At 36.9% G+C, this 22600-nt stretch overlaps 1 protein-coding gene across 7 annotated transcripts in view; it reads left to right on the top strand.

Moving 5' to 3' along the window:
- The window catches only part of PKHD1 (PKHD1 ciliary IPT domain containing fibrocystin/polyductin), a 450367-nt gene that overhangs the window by 317572 nt on the left and 110195 nt on the right, over positions 1 to 22600 (top strand). For all 7 annotated transcript variants that reach the window (XM_045843325.1, XM_045843324.1, XM_045843319.1 and 4 more), the window contains 5 exons: positions 4192 to 4346; positions 5739 to 5891; positions 11776 to 12654; positions 13319 to 13487; positions 15087 to 15244. In XM_045843325.1, the coding sequence (XP_045699281.1) occupies positions 4192 to 4346; positions 5739 to 5891; positions 11776 to 12654; positions 13319 to 13487; positions 15087 to 15244 (1514 nt within the window). The remainder of the gene's footprint in view (positions 1 to 4191; positions 4347 to 5738; positions 5892 to 11775; positions 12655 to 13318; positions 13488 to 15086; positions 15245 to 22600) is intronic.

The raw sequence follows: 22600 nt of genomic DNA, 5'->3' as shown, positions 1-22600 counted from the left end.
AGAAATCAGCTGATAGTTTTATGGGAACTTTTTTATAGGTAACTGTCTCATTTTTTCTTGCTGTTTTTAAGATTCTCTCCTTATCTTTAATCTTGGGTAATGTAATTATGACGTGTCTTGGTGTTTTCCTCCTCAGGTCCAACTTCTTTGGGATGCTCTGAACTTCCTGGAAACCCATTTCCTTTGCCAGATCAGGGAAGTTCTCCATTATGTTTTCAAATAAGTTTTCAATTTCTTGTCCATTCTCTTCTCTTTCTGGCACCGTTATGATTTGGATGTTGGAACATTTAAAGTTGTCCCTGAGGTTCCTAAGCCTCTCCTCATTTTTTAAAATTCTTATTTCTTCATTCTGTCCCAGTCAAATGTTTATTTCTTCCTTCTGTTTGAAATTGTTGATTCAAGTTCCGGTTTACTTCCCTTCACTGTTGGTTCCCTGTATATTTTTCTCTATTTCACTTTGCATAGCCTTCACTTCTTCCTCCACTTTTCATCTGTACTCAGTCATTTGTGTGAGCATCCTGATTACCAGTGTTTTGAACTCTGCATCTGATTGGTTGGCTATCTCCTTGTTGCTTAGTTCTTTTCTGGAGTTTTGATCTGTTCTTTTATTTGGGCCATATTTCTTTGTCTCTGTGCACCTGTTACATTGTAAGGGGCAGAGCCTTAGGTATTCACCTAGGTGGGGCAACCCACTTTGCTATATTGTGGTGCTATATGTGAGGGAGGGGTTTTGAAAACCATACAATCAATCCTGGCTGGCGTAGCTCAGTGGACTGAGCGTGGCTGCGAACCAAAGCATCGCAGGTTTGATTCCCAGTCAGGGCACATTCCTGGGTTGCAGGCCACAGCCCCCAGCAACCGCACATTGATGTTTCTCTCTCTCTCTCTCTCCCTCCCTTCCCTCTCTAAAAATAAATAAATAAATAAAATCTGAAAAAAAGAAAAGAAAACCATACAATCAAATTTAGAAACACATTTTGTCATTTGTTGTAATGATATTTTTGACAAGAAATATTATATGATCCCTAAATGAGGTAAAATTTATGGTCAAAATAAAGGAAACTGTGCTGATATTTCATTTTCTTTTTAAAAAAGTTATCTTTCAGGAGACTTCTGCAGTGATTATTAATAGTTTCCTCTTTTCATATGGTATTTATTGAGGTCCAATAGGTTACAAAAAGCTCTTTTAATTTTTTTGTTTATTTATTGTTTTGAGTGTGTCTCTCCTCTCCCCTTAGCTATAGGACTCTTATTAATATTAACAAGAAACAAGGAATACAGCTGGTATCCAAGGCATCCTTGAGCTAGGTTTTCTTCAAATGGTAGGAAGGCAGCTGTAAGGGTAGAAGACTACATGTAGAAAGAAGTTAAGGAAGCTGATACTTGACCAACAGAGCCATCTATGTTAGTGATTCTCGGACCACAGTTTTTTCTGAAGTTACCACTGTTGCTATATGGAAATTAAAGTGGAAAGGCCCATGTTCCCTTGCACTTTGTGTATGGCCCTTAAAAATTATGGAATCCCAAGACTTCAGGAATGTAGAGGAGAGAGAGAGATGATCATGAGCCCATAATATTTTAGAAGACTTAATGAAAAAGGTCAGCTTGATTTTAATTATATTTTAATATGAAGTTTGGATAAATAATTTCAATAATTCTTTTTTATCTTCACCTAAAAATTTGCTAGGTACTATAGGGTTTACATAGCTAGACAGTCATATTTCATTAAATATTAATATCAAAGTTGAATAGCCACAGAAGACAAGAGTACAAAATTAGTTATGAGGCAGGAGTATCTACTATGTGAATTTATGTTGGAACAGAAGTGGGGGTTGGTTTCCCCTGGAATAACTTCTTAAAGGCAAAAGAACTTCAGTCAGTTTTGACAAATGAGTAAGTAGACTGGAGGGCTGAATAAAGGTAGTGACATTTTATTTGAAAGCTGAGAAATGCATTGCTGTTTCTTGGGGTAATGAGCAGATTCCTTTGACAGGAGCAGAGGACTTATATAAGAGAGTTAGGGGATGAGGTGTTATGTTTTTAGATTACGTTAAAGTTTTCTTTTGTGGTTTATATTCTATGTGTTTCGACAAATGTATCATGACATGTATCTATCTTGATAGAATCATACAGAATAGTTCCAGAGCCCTAAAAATTCCTTGTGCTCCATAGGGAATGAATTTTAATCTAATATTCACAAGGACCTTTTCAGAACATTATGGTGACCTAGTGTCTGAAAAACTTTCTTCATCAATATAAGCAGTAATAAAAGGATTGTCTTGATTTTCCTGAAGGAAAAGATTGATTTTACTTACACTTGTAATTTGACTTTGTTGTGACTTTAAACCTACAGCCTTATTTTTGTTTCTTTTAAATATATATTTTACTACAATATCAGTTGTAAAATTTAGATTTAAATGAACATTACTAGTAAACCCATAATTTGTAGGTGAACTGACATTTCAATAAGCAGCTTTTCTGTGTTCTGTGCATGTATTATTTTTGTTCAAAATAAATGGTATATATTGTTTTTTATCTTGCTTTTTAAAATCAATACATGATGAACAGAATTCCTTATAATTCAGTGCTCTGCTACAGTGTATTTTTTAGTGACTGAATGGTATTCTACTGTATGGGCTATAGACTTTTCATAATTTCATGGATTATCATGATATCATTATGAAAATTGGTAATATTGCTTCTTTATTATTCTTTGGCAGGTGAAGAACTAAGTGTCAGATAGGTGGGGGAATGTTATTTAATGAAAAGTATTTGTACTCAATCAGGAATCTTCTTTTTGTCTTAATTCAACTTGTAACTCCATTCATTTATCTACTCATGAGTTTTGTTATTTAATCTCTCTGAATCTTGTTTCCTTGCCTTTAAAAGTTAGTAGGTGCTCTAGTATTTTGTAACTGTGAGCTTTCTATGATGTCATAAAAAAATAGGAACAAAGGTAAGACTAAATTATTTCATTAAAATTCCATCAATTGACAAGTCTTTTACTGTCTCTGATTCTCTTTCTCTAACCTTAAGTGCACAGATTTGAATTAATTATAATCATTGGTTCATAATAGTCATACCATTGGCGCACAAATGACCCCTTTTAATTTCTTTCTGTTTGAAGTGTCAATACTATGTATTAGACATCTGTGAATTCCCCAAACACACAGTAGACTCTTTAAGGATGTCTACTAGTCAAAAGCAAATTGTCTTTTTTTATACATATGACATATATTTTACTTACCATTTTGTTTCTAGCACCTACTATAGTGTCTACTGCACACAACTTGCTCAGTCAATACAGGTTGCACGATTGAATGGCCTTCACATGGACCTGTTACCTGGATGAACATTCACTGTCAAAACTTGTTAAAATGTAGACATTAGCAAAAGAGGCAGGTAATTAAAATAAACATAAGCCATTGAAGTTAGTAGTGAATGTGAATTGAGAATAAAACAGACATTTACTAGGACAAGTTAGGTGGCAGTAAAGGCTGAACAAAAATTTTGTTAAATGTGAGTAAAGAACACAAACAAAAATGAATAAAACCCTCATTGTTTTATGTTGTGTGAAAACACAATGCTTGGAATGTAGCACACTGGAGGAGTGTATACCTTCATCTCTAAAATAAAATTGGGATGTTGGAGGGAAGCTTTAAACAATGTCACTTTCCAAAAAAATTTAAGTGTCTTCTCAGGGCCACAGAGCTAGTAAGTTGCACCTCTAGTATTCATACTGTATCTGTCTCACTGTAAAAGTTATGAGCCTTAATGGATGATGATAAATTGTCTTAAAATTGTATTGCAGGTCTTCAGGAAATTTAAGAAATAATCTTTTCGAAATACCCTCACTAACTAACTGTTTGCTAATCAAGGAGGAAGACTTTCATTTTATGAATTCATGTATAGACAACATATATAAACCCTGGAAATTTTACTTTTTCTTGTTCCTTTTTCTTGAACTTCCTGGACACAGAGTGTCTTTGCTATTTCCATATTATATACATGCGAGCCAGAAGTTTGACTTCATAGGCATTAAACTTTTTGCAAAAGCCTTTTGGAATTCCTTCTTTAACGTCCCTGGTGGGGATTGTTGGCTGAAGTGCATTTCCTCTTCCATTTGGAGTTAAGTAGGTGATCTGTGCTGCATTGCTGGTATACCTGATACCTTTTTTTGTGCTGTTACAGAATTATAGTAGAGGACACAGTGGATTGGCGACCCCAAGACAAAATTGTCCTTAGTTCCTCTTCTTATGAGCCTCACGAAGCAGAGGTCCTCACTGTGAAAGAAGTCAAGGGCCACCATATCAGGATCCAGGAACGGCTCAAACACCGGCACATCGGTAAGGCTGTGCTTTGTTGGTTAAGGGAAGTGAATGAGCCAGGGGGAACATCTGCGGTCTGGGACCTTGGATCAGATCACCATTTGGAGGAGATGGATAGTACCTTCTGCTGTCCTAGAGTCATCCTAGGAGGCCTTATCTCTACTCTTTCATTAATTTTATTATCTAATTAAAATATTCTGATGTGAAGGGATTTTTAAACTTTTATTTATATTGGCAAGTCTAGAAGCAAAAATGGTTACAGCTCTTGTTCAAGGTCATTGGACATTTTCATGGCTAGGCTAGAATAAATCTCATGGGAGCTGAGTTTCCAGTTCATTTCCTGGCACTCTGAATAATACAATTACTTAGAATGTGGTAGTAATTGTAAATAATGATTTCTTTTTCCATACTTAGGAATGTGTATTTCCTGACATACAATTCATTTTGTGTATTGACTACTACTACTACAAAAAAACAAACAAAAAACCCAAATGCCTTTTCTAAAAGAAAAAGTGCTGCGTATTTTTATATGCTGTACACAGTCAAGCTATATTACACAAAAATGATAAATAAGCATAACCATAAGCTTCCTGCTTCAGTGTTATAGACATATCTATCTCAGGAAATATAGGTAATAAGTCATAAAACATGGAAATAGAAGGGTTTAGGGAATATCTTTTTGTCTCCGATTTGTGAGAGAGAAATACGTGTTTTCAACAGGACTGTGTCTAAAGCTATATTTAAATCATAGTTCCAAGGATAGTTTCTTTTTTAAAAAAAGTGGCCAAGGGTAGAGAAATCTTCAGTGATCCCTGCCAGTAAAGCTCCAGGTAAAATGTTTGTGGAGGGCATGAAACAAGCCAGCACTTGACTCTTCACCTCTGCCACCGAGAAGGCTCCTTCTGGCAGTAATGATCTTGAGACCCGCCGTGGGAGGGCGCTGCTGCTGCTCTTTGTCCCTTTACTCTCATGTATTGCTGCTTTACTTCTGTCATTGCTTCAGTTGCTCTGGGATTCCTCATACTCATGAAAGAAGTCCACAGACAATGTACAACCAAACACTGAGTCTCACAATGATGAGTTTAAGGAAGGAGGTTGGGGACCCCACTGATTAGTCAGGTCCGCTCTGACATTCCTGCACCGGTAACCTGTCCCCGTACCCGCAGTTATTGAGAAGAAATGAATTCTTGCTCAAGCACTCTCACTCGGATCCCAAAGAGACATTAGTAAACGGGCTTTTCATTTCTCAGCTGACATTGTGGAGAATGCCTGAGGAAAAGCAGACCTTAGCGTTGGTAGGACTTCCAAGGGGAGAGGAGTGTTAACATTTCGTAGGTTCTCTGGGTCCCCAGCTGGCAATTTCTGAAATAGGTTTTTAAAGGTTTTTCTTCCCCAACTCTTTTGCCCCAGGAAGCGTACATGTCATGGAGGATGGCCGATCCATTCGTTTGGCTGCTGAGGTTGGACTTTTGACCCGAAATATACAAATCCAGCCTGATACATCCTGTATGGGGAGACTACTTGTGGGGTCCTTCAGGAAGTCCAGCAGAGAAGAGTTTTCAGGTGAATGAAATTTTCAGTTACTAAACATTACCAATTGGAGCTTATTCATCTGAGCCACACAAAAATTCCAACTGTGAGAATGTTCCTTTATAAAACAAAATGTTCAAGTTAGATTGCTCCTCTGTGCTCTGAAAAACTATGAATTTTCAGTCCTAATCTGTGCTTAATTATCAGTGTGATGTTAAAATAATATACTAGCGATCAGCACATATGCACATTTTTACCTCAATGAAAACATCTTCAGCAGATGTGAAATTTCCTCTGCTTTGAAATTATAGATGATTTAATGACCATTTGAGTTTTATCTCTTTCCTGAATTTCTATTACTCTTTCCCAGTAGCATGCTATATCTGATGGCAGGCCTCAGCTCACGCTATAAATTACTAGCGTAAATTTAAATAAAAATGATTTCCATATTCTAGACTGCTTTAAGGATCACTTCATTCTCTCCTGTTTTCTTCAAAGTTTAGCTCTTGGAGTGCCTTACAACTATTTGATTAGTGCCTTATTTCTTAAAATTGTACTCCTTAAATATTATCCCAAAGTTGTTTTGTAGCCAAATAAATTTGGGAAAGACTATCACTACAGGTCTATCTTAGAGAGTCCCTGTGCACATGAGCAGAATAAAGGCTTTGAGAAAGCCTGGAAAAGAGGATCTAACCACTTCCTGTATATATCGAGCATGGAACACCTTTTGTTGGCACATCTGTTTCATCAGGATGATAAAGGGCAATCTTTAGATCTCAAATCAAAAGTTCGGGATTTCTGGTCTATAGAACAAGTTTTCACTCCATGAGCTGTCACTCCCTCACTTCTCAACAGAAATGATTTTGCTTCTCCATACCCCACCCCTGCCAAAGGATACCTGCAGACATTTCTGCTTGGCACAACTTTGGTGGGGGAGGGAGCATTCTGGCATCTAGTGGGTAAGCATAAATGCTAAATATCCTACAATGTGTATAAGACAGGCTCCTCACAAGAAAAGATTATCTGGTCTCAAATGTCCATAGTGTTGAGATGAGAAATTCTGCTCAAGAAGACTGAGACAAAGGCTGAATCCTGGTCTTCTGGAAATGAAACTGTCCTGAAGCTGATGAACATGGAGAATCAGGAAGGGAGAGCAAGGCAGGGCCTCTTTCAGGCTGAACTGCTGGCCCCGCTGCAGCACAGTCACAGGCACAGGGCCCATGACCAATTCTGACGGTAGAGCTCGAAGCCAGACGTGAGCCCTCAGAAAGACTGACTTGGACCTGTACCTCTGACATTGCTGATCAATCCAGGGTTTTTTAAATCTTCCCCAGAAGAAAGGAGAGAACCTATACTAAATGCCTCTTCTCAGCCGGGAACTATGCTGGTTTCCATGCTTATTTCATCTCAGTTCATCCTACCATCCCCGGGAGAGAGTCATTTTTATTGATGAGGAAACAGAATCTATAATAAAATTGCCTGCTAATTTGTACAGTTCTGTCATGAGCTTGTAAAACTCTGTTATTAGCTTGTAAACTCCTGTGGTTAAGGTTGGGTTTTCCTACTATGGTCACTACTATATGTATATTAGGTGCTCAGTAAATGCCAATGAATAAAATAAATGAAGAGTAAGAAAAGCCATCCAGTTAGAAAGTGGCAGAAGGAACATTCAAATATGATCCTGATTCTTTTTTTTTCTTTTTCTGTTGAGAGAGGGGAAGGAAGGGAAAAAGAGAAGGAGAGAAACATCAATGAGTGGTTACCTCTCATATGTGCCCTACTGGGGGCCTGGTCCACAACCCAGACATGAGCCCTGACTGGGGATCAAATCAGTGACCCTTTGGTTCACAGGCCAGTACTCAGTCCACTGAACCACACCAGCCAGAGCTGATCCTGATTCTGAAGCCCTTGTTAAATGAACTTTTAATTTCGTAAACATTTTGGATTTACAGAAAAGTTGCAAAGGTAGTATGGAGAGTCCCTGTATACACTTCATCCAGTTTCTCCTACTGATAATATCTAAAATAACTCTGGTACATTCACCAAAACCAAGAAAATTAATATTGGTGCTACTATTAACTGAATTCCAGACATTATTTAGATTCTCCCAGCTTTTCTACTGGTGTCCTTTTACTGTCTCAGAATCCAATCAAGGTTCCCACATTATATTAAAAACCTTCGCATTTCAGGGACTACAGAATGTTTTATGATGTTTTGGCCCAAGAATGTATTAACCTATCAGATACAGAATTCTCTATGCAAATTTTAATGTGAGATTTGCTCTAACATCTTTTAAAAGATTATTTATATAGAGCTGTAAGATTCAGTTTATTTACAAGTTTTAGTCAGAGTTTTTTTTTTATAATAATCTACAATGATAATCATTAATAATCATCTATTTGTTTTTAATTTTTTTTTATCCTCGGCTGAGGACATTTTTTCCATTGTTTTTAGAGAGACTGGAAGGGAGAGAGAGAAATATCAATGCAAGAGAGAAGCATCGATTGGTTGCCTCCCATATGGGCCCAGACTGGGGATGGAACCCACAACCTAGGTATGTGCCCTGACCGGGAATTGAGCTTATACCCTTTCAAGTACAGGATGATGCTCCAACCAACTGAGCCACACTGGTCAGGGCACTAATAGTCATTTATTAATCTCTTACTTTGTGCCAGATATTGTCTAAGTGTTTTAATCTCCACAAAAAACACTCTTCTTACCTTTCTTTTAGAATTGAGGATGAGAGATTTGAAGAGGTTTAGTAACTTATAGAAAGTGAAATAGGTAAAACTCACACTCAAACCTAAATCCTCTACTCTTATTGTTATACTACAAAGAAGCAAAAGCAGAATGAATCAGCAGTCCTAAGTCGGAGTCTATTTACAAACCATCAGTTGTTTCCCTCTTGCCCTTGGCTCTGAGCTGGCTGTCTAAAAGTCCTGGGTTTGGCCTCCTCAGCTCTTCTGATGGTGAAGAGGCTGCGAAATGCAGCTGACTGTGATCAAATTCTAGCTCTACTGCTTGTTAGGTGTGTGATTGTGAACAAGTTTCTTAACCTCTCTAAGCCTCAGTTTCATTTTCAGTAAAACAAGGTTTTGTGGAGTGACTAAATGTATAGGTTCTTGAGCCAAACTGTTCAGATTTGAATCCTGACTTGTGATTAACTGTGTGACTTAAGACAAATTGCTAAATCCTTCTGGGTCTCACTCTCATCAACTATAAAATGACAATAATGATGGAACCTTCTTCATAGATTTTTATCAGGATTAAATGTGTTAAATACATGGTTTTTTTTTTAATGAACCATTCCATTTTTCTGTAACCTCCTGCAGAGCCTGGATTTGGTGAGATCTGCAGGTGTAGGTCAAGGGTGTCAGCTACGATGTTCTATGGTTATAGGGCAGAAAAGCAGACCAGAACTTACTGGTCGTGCTTTTAAATTGGAGATCTTTGTTGGTTTCCTCTTTCTAACCAGTCATACCCAGCAACTTGTCCTCAGAATTGTGATTTTCAAAAGGAAAAAATAGGAAAATAGTCATGAAGAGAATCATAGCTTGATTCTCTAAATGCTTAAGATATTTTATGTATGTACTATTAGTTTTTAGTCTTATACAAAACTATCAATTATAACTGTGCAAATATGAAATTAAAACACTAATTAAAATAATATTGATGCTACTTTGACTGAGAAATAAATTTTTCATTGTTTTGACTGAGATTCTTGAGCCACCTTCCCTTCTGCAAAATGAGGTAGTTATGTGTGGACTCACACTGCCTCTGGTGTCCTTCGCGCCAAAGCTCTATGTGGAGACAGGTCTGACAGCCCTTTCAGCTTTGCGTTACTGGTGAGGGACACTACATGACATTAAAAGTGATAGCACCAGGCAAATCGCTTTTGGGTGTTTTATCATTCCTTGCCTATGTCCACGCCATCTAGCAGTGTCTTCTCACTCAGTGCCATGTGAGAATTTAGATGTATTAGAATCCTACTGTCTGTCTAACATGAAGACAGACACTTCATCTCACCTACTCACAAGGGCTTGGTTCTTCACCGCAGCTTATCTGCAAGGGCTCTAGTCTCTCGTCTGTGAAAGGCAGTGGGGAAGGTGGAGAGTTTAGGCTGGACTACCTCTGACCTTTAAATACTATTACTAAAACACTATAGGTCCTTCCAATATTAATGAGAGAAATAACTTCTTAGTTTACCTTTGGCAGTACCATTTAAAATATGTATTTTTTAAAGTGAGGGACCAAGATGCCGGCTAACCTAGCTAAGGGCATATGACTAAATATTGGCACATAGCTACAGACCAGTCACCTGACTCTCGATGTAAAGTTCCTCTTTTGATTCTACCATGTCCCCCACTCTTCCCCGTGTGCTTGTGTGGGGTTAATAGTACAGCTTCTCCATGTATATGCCTACATTCAAGTCCTAATGTATTACTTACCCTTCCCTCTCCCAGTTTTCTTATCTGTAAAACTGGGATAATGGCTGTACTTACCTCAGAGCATTTTTGTGAAAATTTAAAGAGGTTATATCCTTATATGTTATATATTATGTGCCATATATATATAAATTGTGTTATGCCTAGGGTGTATAGAAACACATATAAGTATAATAAACATATAAGTTATGAAGTTTCCTCTGCTTTGAAACTGTAGATGATTTAATGACTACTTGAATTTGATCTTTTTCTGAATTTTTATTATTATTTTCCTGTAGCATGTTTTGTCTGATGTCAGAAAACATTATATATATATATATATATATATATATATATATATATATATATATATATATATGTAATTTGTTATATATATAACTTAGGTATATATGTAATATATATATATATAAACTTTTATATATATATGTAATTTGACAGAAGTAGGTTTACAATTGTGAATACATGAAACAGAGTTTATTTTTATATTATTATTTATGAATTATTGTATTTTCCATATGAACAACTGTCAGTCTACTTTTGCCCAGCCCTGTGTATGTGTAATAGAACAGTGCCTGGTACATAATGAGTGCTATATGACAGTTACATGTTATAGTTTCAAGTTTACCTCAGTTTGTCTGATAATCATGTTACTATCTATTTTACCAAGAGTATACACTGACATGTTAGTGCTCATGATATTTTAAAATCAATCTATAGATTTACTTTATACTGTTTTAATAATATTTACTTAAAATAATCCAAATAAAATTGTCAATTAGACTAAATAATTCAGTAACCTCTCCTGATATAAAAGATGCCAAAAATCTAATTATTATCAAAAAGAAAATAGAGTGTGGCTAAGACAAAATACACAATTTTATAGAATCTTAAAATAATTTCATAAATGTGTTATTTCCTCTATCATGTCTTAGTCAAGAAGCATGTATTGAATGTTAAACTTTTTACTTATGTCATACTCTTAAGAAATGTTTAAAATGTTTTATGGAGTTGGCTGTTATCTTTTTTCATACAATATCTTTGTGGGTGGCTCTGACCCTTTCACATGGGGTCACTGAGAAACAAGGAGGGAGGCAGGACTTTGAGGTGAGTGCCCAGGAATCCACGGTCCCTTTATTCTGGCCCAGGTCCTTGATCCAGCCCTGCAGGCAGATGCATGGGACAGGAAGCTTGGTGTGCCCATCTTCAGTGCCCATATGCTTTCTCTAGCTTTCTCTTTCCCCATCCTGTCCCCAGACTCTTCAGATCTCACATGAAACTTTTCTAGGCATTAATGTTGTATATTAAAATTCATATTTTGTTAGACTCACTGGCATGAAATATTATGCTAGTGCTAAGAATAAAAGATTACACTTCAATGAAAAATTTGCATATTCTGGTGACAATAAATGGACCATCTGTCTGCCTTTTGTGGAGAAGAAAAAAGCACCTGATGATATTCATTTTGTTTACAGGAATCCTTCAACTTTTAAATGTAGAAATTCAGAACTTTGGGTCACCATCATTTTCATCCATTGAATTCACTAATGTGTCATCAGGATCCTGGATAATATCTTCTACTTTGCACCAAAGCTGCGGTGGGGGCATTCATGCAGTTGCCAGTCACGGGATCACTTTAAATGACAATATAGTGTTTAGCACAGTTGGCCATGGCATTGATTTGGAGGGTCAGGCCTATTCCGCCTCTAATAACCTCGTGATTCTGACGACACAGTCAGTGTGCTCCACCGTTTGGGTGGCAGGAATCAAAGTGAACAAGGCAAAGGACATCAGCCTCCATGGTAATGTTGTGGCAGGATCAGAGAGACTTGGCTTTCACATACAAGGTCAGAGGTGTTCCTCTCTTGAAGCTCTTTGGTCTGACAACGTGGTCCACTCAAGTCTCCATGGTCTTCATCTCTATAAGGAAAGTGAACTTGGCAACTGTACTAGTGTCTCCGGCTTTTTGGCCTTCAGGAACTTTGACTATGGTGCCATGCTACATGTGGAGAACAGTGTGGAGATAGAGAACATCACTCTGGTGGACAACACTATTGGTCTTTTGGTAACAGTCTACGTGTCTTCTGTTTCACAGCATTCCACTGAAAATGTGCAGATCATGCTTAGGAATTCAGTCATTGTAGCCACTAGCTCCTCTTTTGACTGCATTCAGGACAGGGTTAAGCCTTCCTCTGACAACTTGACATTAGCAGACCGAGCTCCTTCCAACCCAAGAGGGGGTCGAGTTGGCATTCTGTGGCCTGTCTTCACCTCAGAACCAAATCGGTGGCCTGAGGAACCATGGCACAAAGTGAGAAATGGTCATTCAATTTCAGGAATCATGAAACTTCAAGGTAGGATGCTTGGGCTTATCCAACCAATGTAATTTCATACATGTGTGTATAGAATTTTAATAGCATTCTGAAATTATATCAACTAAAGTGTATAGTGTAGTCTAGCACTTGTACAATTGACCACCTACCAGGTATTGATAACCACAGTGATAGTTTATAATGTCAATGAGTGATTCCTTTAAAAGATTACTGCTTTATACATGTTGAAGAGTTTTTATAGCATTTCATTTGATTATATAAAATTTCTCTTAAGTATTATTTTTCCTGTTATACAAGGAAGAAACATGGATACAGAAATTGTGTCTAACCAAGGTTGTTTACTAGTTGGCAGCCAGGAATAAAGTCAAAGTCATACCACTACCTATGCAGTAATCTTCTTTTAGGTCTTTTTTTGTGATATTTTAGTTACTCCTATGGATTTTGATCAAACCTATCATAAAAGATATTGATCTTAAGATATTAATATGTTGAAATACTCTTTCTTGTATTTGGCACACAGTAAGTCATGTCTTGAAGAATTACACATAGTTAAGTCAAGGTCATAGTTAAGTCCAAGGTAAACTCTTGGACATACAGTAGCAAAAATATTTTAGTTGTGTAGTCTATATTTGTGGTTGGTAGTTTACATGATATGGTGTTATGATATCTTAAAATTTTTTTTCAGATGTCACCTTTTCTAGTTTTGTGAAGAGTTGCTATAATGGTGACCTGGATGTCTGCATTCTGCCCAATGTAGAGGATACTGAAATCATTCATCCCATAACAGCAGAGAGGACCAAAATGCTAAAGATCAAAGATAAAAACAAGTTCTACTTCTCTCCTTTACAAACCAGGTACCAGTTTAAGCATTTATACTAAGCCATTTCTATGAAGTGTTTGGAAATTCTTCAAATCCTTAAATGTATTTTAAAAAGAATAAAATCATGAATGGAAATTAAAATAAATGCTTCTGAAAAGGTATGTTAGATTAATTGAATGCCCCCCATTTTTTACTTATATGTTCGTATGCTTTGTGATATGATTTTTGTGATCACTCTCACTAAGAGGCTGAGGCTACTTCTCTCTCTTAAATCTGGGCTCTCCTATGTGACTTTCTTTGGCTAACAAAAGGAACAGAAATGATGCAGTGTAATTTTTACTGATATTCTTTTATCATATTGTCTTTACTACAGATAGTTCTCTAGAATGCTTTCAATCACTGGAAAAATTTTAGCTTAATTTTTGAATATTCTATAGAGTATAGTGTCACTAGTCTTCAGAAAGAAGCTTAGGAGCCCTTGTGCAGGAACTTGTGGGGAGAAGTAGACCATGTCAGGAATCTCTGAACTGATCCATGTGGCTTGAATAGATATTGATGCTCAGATGAGGTGTAACTACTATTTTTGAACATAGGATCTAAGAGTTTTATTCAAGAATCTGAAAACTAGATACAGCATTATTTTTGCTGTAAAAAGGAGTGGGAAAATCAGGAGCAAGGAAAATGGGTTACATTTTCTTCCTTACAACATTGGGGAAAACTCTTTTAGTCACAAGAAATGAATGAAGAAAAATTACCCCAGTTTAACATGTTTAATAAAAACATTAAAAAGTTAATGTTTTTGGCCCAAAATATGTCTCTTTAAGACACCCATTCCTAAGTCACTTTTTGTACCCAAACTTTATTAAGTATGCAATTTGGGTTATTCCACTCTCTTTCTTCTACTGTCCAATTTTCCTTATGTTCATCTATTACCTATGGGATGAAATAGTTATAAAGCTAAATGATACTAACATCTGATTTTTTTGTACTATTAATACTTAACACATAGTTGGCATGCAATAAATATTTAACATTATTACTAATGATACCTAAATGCATTGGAGCATAAATCCATAATTCTCCATAATTCAGTGTTATAATTGCCTATTATTTGTTTATATATCCCACCTGACTCTAAATTCTGAAAGTATAGGAACCATGTCTATATTTTTCATCACTGTACTCCCCAAACTGTAAATAGTAGGTTTCCAATAGATATTTGTTAAATAAGACTATCTATTTTCACCTTGTTTGCATATAGAATAAATATAATAGATATTTATAATGATAATCTTAAAATACTGCAAGGCTCCGAAGTTCCATAAAGAAATGATTACATTATTTTCAGTAGATATTAGGAGCAATTCATTGCATCTTACCACTTAGAAATTTAGCAATCTATGTAAAGATTATATATCCAGAGTATTCAGGTAACAATAATGTCTTTCTTCTTGACCATATAATAGGAAAATAATATTTCCTATAGAGTTTTATTTAATATCTACAAATATGTAGCACATTATTAATAATAGAATCCTGTTGAATTTATTTTTCATCAGATCAGTAATACCAATATGTTTTCTTTTTTGTTGCTTATCATACAATGAGAGCTGCTTTCTGTCTATCTCTACAGGAAAGATTTAGGGACACTGGGCTGCCCTGAATCAGACTGTGAAAGTCCAAGAAAATATCTCTTTAAGGATCTGGATGGGAGAGCCCTGGGTCTACCTCCACCAGTTTCTGTATTTCCTAAAACTGAGGCAGAATGGACTGGATCCTTCTTCAACACAGGTTGGTTATAACCACACTGGATGCCTCCAGTAGATGGAGCATGTATGTGAAGGAGCTGGGTTGGCTGAGTTGTCTAGTAAGAACAAAATATCCTGGAGAGGAACTGAATTCCAGAGTTGGAGTCCATGCTAATGCGCTGCTCAACTCACCTGCATCACAGGAATGTTGAGTGATTAAGAGATGTGATCACTGTTGCGGCCTCCTTGAGATTGCTGTGTCTGTGTCAAGGGTACAGATTCCCAACACTAGTTCTGTGCACAGGTGAGGAGAAAAATACTCTCAGTAGCTTGGTGACTGGGCCTGAAGCAGCATTAGTGCTAAGTGTTTCACAATGTCAGCCATAGAGCCAGCTCCTCTGTTTTCTAACTGTATCTTTCTCTTCCATCAGGACTTATGGGCTCTTGATCTGGAGAGGCTGGTGGAGTAGCTGGCTTGCTGTTTGCCTTCCAGTTCATTTTTTAATTGATGCTGGGAGGTTAGGAGGGAGCTGTGATAAAAAGTCCTTCTTTTTCTTGCTTATACAAACAACACCAGTTTAGCTATTAGTTTTTATAGCTGAACCTCAGAGAGATTATTGTCCTCATACTTCTATAAACAATGACATTCTGAGTTTTTTTGTTTGAGTTCAGGTAGAAGCTGCTGCAGGTAAATCTCAAGAATTTGCCCTGTTTTTTTTTTTTCTTTTTCCATGATTGATTCTTCTCCCCTAGTCTTTCTTTCCTTTATTAAGTTTTGTTTGTATGAATGTTCCAGGACTATGTCTTCAGATCTGCTTTTCTCTTCCTAGTCTTGCTCCCAAGTCTAGGGTTAAAACACCATTTAATGCTGCCAACTTCCAATTTATATCTCCAGCCCAGACTTGACCCTGAGCTTTGGTCTGGTATGTTCAACTCATCCATTGGGAAGTATAACTGGCATTTCATACTTAACATGCCCCCAAATGCGATTCTTCATCTCTGCCATCTGTAACTTGCTTCTTCCCTACCTGACTTTACCTCAGTAATTGGTACCATCATTTATGAGGTTATTTAAGTAAAATATCTAGAAATAACAATTTATTCTTTTTTTTAACCTAAATTCTTCCCCCCTAACCATCATCATCTCCTACCTGACAAGGGAATTGTCTTCTGTTTTTGTTTTTTTCTTAATGCTCCTGTACCCTATAGTCTATTTTTTCAATGATAGCCAGAATGATTTTTTTAAACTTTCCAGTGGCTTTCTATCTGCACCCCACCCCCCTGCTGCGGCATGAAATCCAAACTACAAGGTGTGTAGTATCTAGTTTCTGCTCATCTCTCACTTCATATTACATAGTGCCCCTTTTATTTACTCATCATTGTATTATTTTTCTTTAACATGATACACTTATCCTTACCTCAGGGCCTTTGCATTGGAGATATTTCTCCTGCCAGAAATATCCTGTTCTCACTTCTTTGCAGAGGCAGCTCCTTCTGTTCAAATGGCAACTCCTCAGAGAAGCCATCCCTGACCATCCTATCGAAAATAAATAGTCTTCCATTATGCTTTACTATGCCTTCTTATTTTTGTCACAGTCCCATTACTTGAAATTATATTATAAATGTACTTACTTACTTGTTGATTTACTGCTGGCCATTTTAGAGTACAAGTGTGAAGAGGGCAAAGATTTTGTCCCATTCATTGTCATATACTTGGGGGATGAGCAACAAATATTAGTTGATGAACTGATCAAGTGAATGTATTATTGATAACTGAGGAAACTATTGATGCTGTTTTCTGCCAACCATTCAAAAACATACAGAAGAAATTGAGGCCTTCGGGTCATTGGTTTAAAAGTTAATTTATGACATAGAATCATAGAACCAGGAAGATGCTGGGTATTTCTTTATTGTTTTCACCTTTCTTCCATTTGAACTACTACTCCTTCATAGCATTTGTCATTTAGAGAAGTTTTACATAAGTCTTTTTGTTACCATAAAATTTCATGCTTCGACACTTTTTCAGTATTTCTCTCCAGTTTTTTTATAGGTCGAAGGCTTCTCTTTGTAGCAGAGTGACAAACTGTGGGGATTACAGTGTAGGTTTCCAAAAGTCTGAGTGCATGAAACATGCTGAGCAAATACTCATTTTGATACGTTGACTGTAACCAGCAAGTACTTTTCTGCACAGAAGAATGAAATCCATAGAAATGCCTGTATGAGAAAATTGATGCAGATAGTAAATTTTTAAGAAATGATAGGCAGCTAGTCTCCCATTTACCACTAATTCTATTCAAATGGCTTTCTGTAGTTAGTTGTTCTATTGGTTTTAAGAATCATCCCACTGTTAGAAGTGTTCTGCTATTGAGAAAAACAGCCTTATGCTTTAAAGTAAGTACCTGAATAATTGTGAGGTTTTTCTAAACTTGTGGGTTTTGGTTAGGACCCCATTTCTGTGAAATCAATATCAACGGGTATATATTATAGTGTATTTAATGAAAAATACATTTCAAATAAGAATAAGAACTAAAGATAGTGTCTTAATTTGGGTTGCTCCAGAAGCAGACTCTGATATAAGGCTTAGAATCCAGGTAGTTTATGTGGGGAGTGAACTCAGGAAAGTAGAGAAGGGGAGAAAATGAGACAGAAAGCAATGAGCCCACTAAAGGGTGTGTCACCAAACTGGTCACCACTGTGGACAGCTGGAGCTCAGGTATGTGGAGCTCAAGTGGGGAACTCCAGGAGACCATGGAACATGACCCAAAATTATCCCAGCTAAGTCAAGAGGAGGTATTTTTATCGAATCCCTATTCATCTCTTGCTGAGAGCTGCTATTGAGGACATTACCTCTTTAGCCCTTTGGCTTTTCCTAAACACGGGCCAATTGTGCTCTTTCCCATGGCGAGAGAGAAACCTTTCTCAGAAGGGAGCCATGGGTTTTTGTAGTAGCAATCTTTTGTTTGTGGAGGTAAGTGCCAAAAACATACAGTGTGGCTCTGAAATGTCTATTACAAACAGGAGCTCTAAAATGTCTGTCAAATCCTCCATGTGTTAATACTAATGTTCTTTTGATGAACTTTTAGGTGGTTGTTTACCTTGTGGCATAAACACACTATTTAGGCACAAACATTTTCTTGCTTCTGGTTGCAATGCTGTATTTTATTTTCTTCTCTCTCTGTCTTGGATCTGAAACCTGATTCAATGATGATCAAACTCCAGTAGGTATTATATGATTACATACCATTTACTATTAATGTGTGGACAAGCAGGAGCATGTGTGTGAGTGGCTGGATGTATATAGGGAGGTATAGCTGACTGTCTTAAACTTCTGATGTCTTAAAGCTTTATAACATTTTAAATGAGGTTGCTATATGTACCAACCTCAAGAATTCCCATAGTAGAATCTGTGGTTTACTGCACTAAAAATATAATCTGTGTCCTCTTGCAATGAAGGAGACAGAACATAGTAAATGGTGCCTTCCGGGTGCTAACAGAACTGTAGTATTTCGACTTCCAAATATGAAGAGACCCCTCCTTCACAAATTCAAGTCTGAATATTTATTAAACCATTCTCTTCTATGCTACTTTCCAGTTCCTGTTCACAATCTGGTGGATGAAAAAAAGTACAAATTTAATCTTGGGAGAATGAATGTCTATTTTGTATTTTCTGTTTTCAAAATAAGAATCTATGATCTTTGATAAAGCAGTGAGAACAGTGCAGCAAAAATGAAAATAAAGACTACTAGAACCAACTCCCACATTTATTCCAAATGGCATTAAGTCTAACACACCCTTATGTCCTTTCTCGATTTTATTGAGAGTTTGGAATCTATTGTCTAGTTTTAACTTGGAAAAAAACCACAGATTTTATTTGCACATATAAGTTCACATGCAAAACTATCCACACAGACACATATCTATAGATGCCCACATATTGTCATCTACTCCAGCATTAGGAGCAAAAATTATCCATTGGATCAGCTATGAAAAATCCTGCACCAGTGGGTTTTTTATCTGCGCAATGCAGTGTGTGTAGCCAGGGGAAAAGTGAACTGTTAATTTTGTTTTGTACTTATCTGTAAGTTTGCATTTGCAGCCAACTTTGAAGCATGAGTGACAATAGAGTACAAAGCAACTAATCCCTAGAAGAAGATCCTTTAAGAACTATTTGCATTTTATTCTGGAAAGAATTTATTTTGATTACAGAGGCATTTGATAATCTGAAAATCCAAAATCGTGTAGAAAAACAGTCTTGAAATGAACATCTCATTTAAGTAAGACTACATAGATATCAAAGCTTCCCACTTTGTTTCTCACTTACTTCCTGTTTGTGAGGGATGCCAAGTTCATGGCATCCCCTCTCAGACCAGTTCCTACATGTGGAACACTGGTGTTGTTGGGAGAGGACCGAAAAAAATCAGAGCTTTAGTTTCAGTGGCAATTTACAATTTCTCCGATGTGATGAAGACAGTTGAAGGAGATGAAGAGGAAGCTGGCATGCACTGAGCACCTTTAGTAGGCTAAGTACTGAAGTTGGCATTTTCATTCATTCGGAGCATGCATTTTGACCACCTACCCTCCACTCTACCAGCACCTTCCTAAGGGTAGGAGTATAGTTGTGAAAAAGGTAACATTCTGTTCCTACTTTTATTAAACTTATGTTCTAGTGGAAATACATGAACAAATAAGTAAAAATATTCCACTAGAGATGAGAGTTATTAAAAGTGAAATAGGGTATTGGGCTAGAGAGGTAGTTTGAGGGGTGTGTGTTTGTGTGTACACATGTGTGTAAGAAAGCTGCTCTTTGAATTACTTATATTTCCAATGAGACCTGAGTGAGGAGCGAGGAGTCACACTGCTCTGAGCGAAAGGAGGAGCCTTTAGGGAGAAGGACCAGCCAGGGCAGTGATTCTAATACATGAATGGCCTCAATGTGTCTGAGGGGTGGGTGGAAAGGAAGTCAGTGCCACTGGTACATAGTGAACAAAAAGGGGATAGTTGGACCTAGCCAAAAGCCATCTTCTTTATAGGCCAGGCTAATTTAGTAAGATGATGTTAGAGGGTTTTAAGAAAGGTGGTGATAGGATTTTATTCACTCTCTGAAAAGATCATATAAGCTGCTATAGAGTGAGCAGATAATTGGTGGGAGCGAGGCTGGGAGCAGGCAGTTGCAATTAGGAAGCTGAAGTTAGGGGGGGCCCAAGAAATGCACTCCTTCATGAGCCATTCTGTGCTGGCCCACGAACTCTCCACAGTGAGATAATTACAGAAATTTATCATTTAGAAACATAACAATCTGACAGAGTAATTTTAGGTCTGTTGAATCTAATAAATAAAACTTGGGCTTTTATTTTGTATGTCTAATTGTCTGGTAAGTTATACCATATTTCCAAAACTATTGGTCCTCAAAGGACTGGAAAGTTTAAAACAAACAAACAAAACAAAACAAAAAACCCCTGTTCTCCTGCCAAAACTTCTCCAGTTTAGTGGATGCCTGTGATATACTTAGGAAAGTGGCTCCAAAGCTGATTTATCATCTGAATCATCTAGGACATTAAACATTCATTTTATGTTGAGGGGATTTCAAGTCAATAGGTGTTTATGAGGCCAGAGTCTTTGTGCTTAAACACACACGCACACACACAGCCTCCCCAAGTGGTCCTGCTGTGCTAAGGTTGGAGAATCACTGCTGCAGAGTTGTAAGCTTCCTTTGAAGTAAGTAGACAGGATGTGAAGAAGACAATTAATACTTTTAACTTAAAATGTGGGCAGTTTCAATTTCTCATGGAAAATCAAGAATAGCATTCTGCGCCAAATACCAACAGACATAAACACACTTGCTTATATACACACTGGATCTATTTCTCAAAGGGAAAAGAACATTCATTAAAAAATATAGAGGTATTTACAATCTGAATTAAGTCTTCAAACATAAGGATATATCAAACTTTTTAAAAATATAGATATTTTTCCTGTATTGAAATGAGTTGAGTGACCTCAGAAATGTCACTTTTATAATACATCACTGGGTAAAAATGGGTACAATGCTAAGTTTATTTTTTAAATTCTATGTTGAATAATTATATTAAAACCCTAAATTCATGATAAGCTTTTCCCACACTTATCTTGACATTATTCCCAGAAAAGTGCTGTGCTCTGATCAGGATTTCTGACCAAATTCACCTCCAGGGAAGGTGAGAGTTTCTCATTCTTTACCATGAGAGGGTAAGGAACATTTTTCAAATTTTGTTACTTCTTAGACGCCTATCAAGAAAGTAAGTTATAAACCATTGTGGAGACCTTAAAAGTGACTGGCTTCAAATCAAAAATAAAAGATTAGGTAGATAAAAAAGAAAATAAAGCTGGCATTTGACTGTCAGCTCACAGAGTGATGAAATGGTTTCTAACTGAGTAATGGGAAAGCGCAAGTAATGTGGAGATGCAGGCTCAGTGGCGTTAGAGAGAGTGGCTGGCGTTTTCTCAACTCTGTTGCTAGAACTTGAAATGTGTCCTTTCTTTAAGTCTTCTAGTCTTTCTTCCCATTTGTCCTGGGAATGACAGCAAGAGGGTATTATAAAATGGGAGAAGGGAGGGAGAAATGAGAGGACAGAATGGAGAGAGGAAACGGTTGTCAGAAAATTTGTCTGCAAATATCTGCGCTTGCAGAGCCGTCTTTTTCTCCTAGCTAGAGGGGAAATACCATTCTCTTTTCCCAAGCAATTACAGGCCCCAAAGATTGAAACTTGGTATATAGCTCTTTAATCTCAGCAGATATTTATGGTTAAACATTAGACTTTTAGGATTCCAGATGTCAGGGTATTAAAATATAAAGGCACAGTGAAGTCTCAGAAAATATTAGAATCTTTGGAATATGTGGCTGCAGGGATTCTTATCCCAAGCAGAGGAGAATAAAGCTCCTGGTGATACTTCGTAAGACCCAAAGATCACCTTTCCTTCACCTTATTCTCTCACTCCCCCATGACTTGCCTGGTCTCCAGGCAGTGAATGGCATAACAGTTTTTAAATGCATTTTGAAATAGTCCATTCTTTGCATCAAGATGATTTTTTATGTGTGATTTTTAAAGAATGATGTGAAAAGGCATATGATCCTTGGGATTCAATCCAAGCATTTTATCCTTGAGATTGTCTTGCTCCTCAAATCTTCTGTTAACAGCTAATACTTGTTAAGTATAGTCATGTTTCTGATTCTGCTGAGACCTTCAGATGAATTATCTCATCTAATTCAGTGCTGTCAATAGGATATACCTTATGAGATAGATATCTCTATTTGTAGATGTGGAAACTGATGTAGAGATATTAGGTAACTTGCACATGTCAGACAACTAATTAATAGATGATTCAGGACCAAACCTGTGTTTTTAACACTGTGCTATACTGC

Source organism: Phyllostomus hastatus, unplaced genomic scaffold, assembly GCF_019186645.2.
Source record: "Phyllostomus hastatus isolate PE091 unplaced genomic scaffold, TTU_PhHast_1.1 phas_contig_40, whole genome shotgun sequence".
NCBI classification, from domain to species: Eukaryota; Metazoa; Chordata; class Mammalia; order Chiroptera; family Phyllostomidae; genus Phyllostomus; species Phyllostomus hastatus.
The sequence above is the reverse complement of the archived record's forward strand: the minus strand, read 5'-3'. Positions and strand labels throughout refer to the sequence as shown.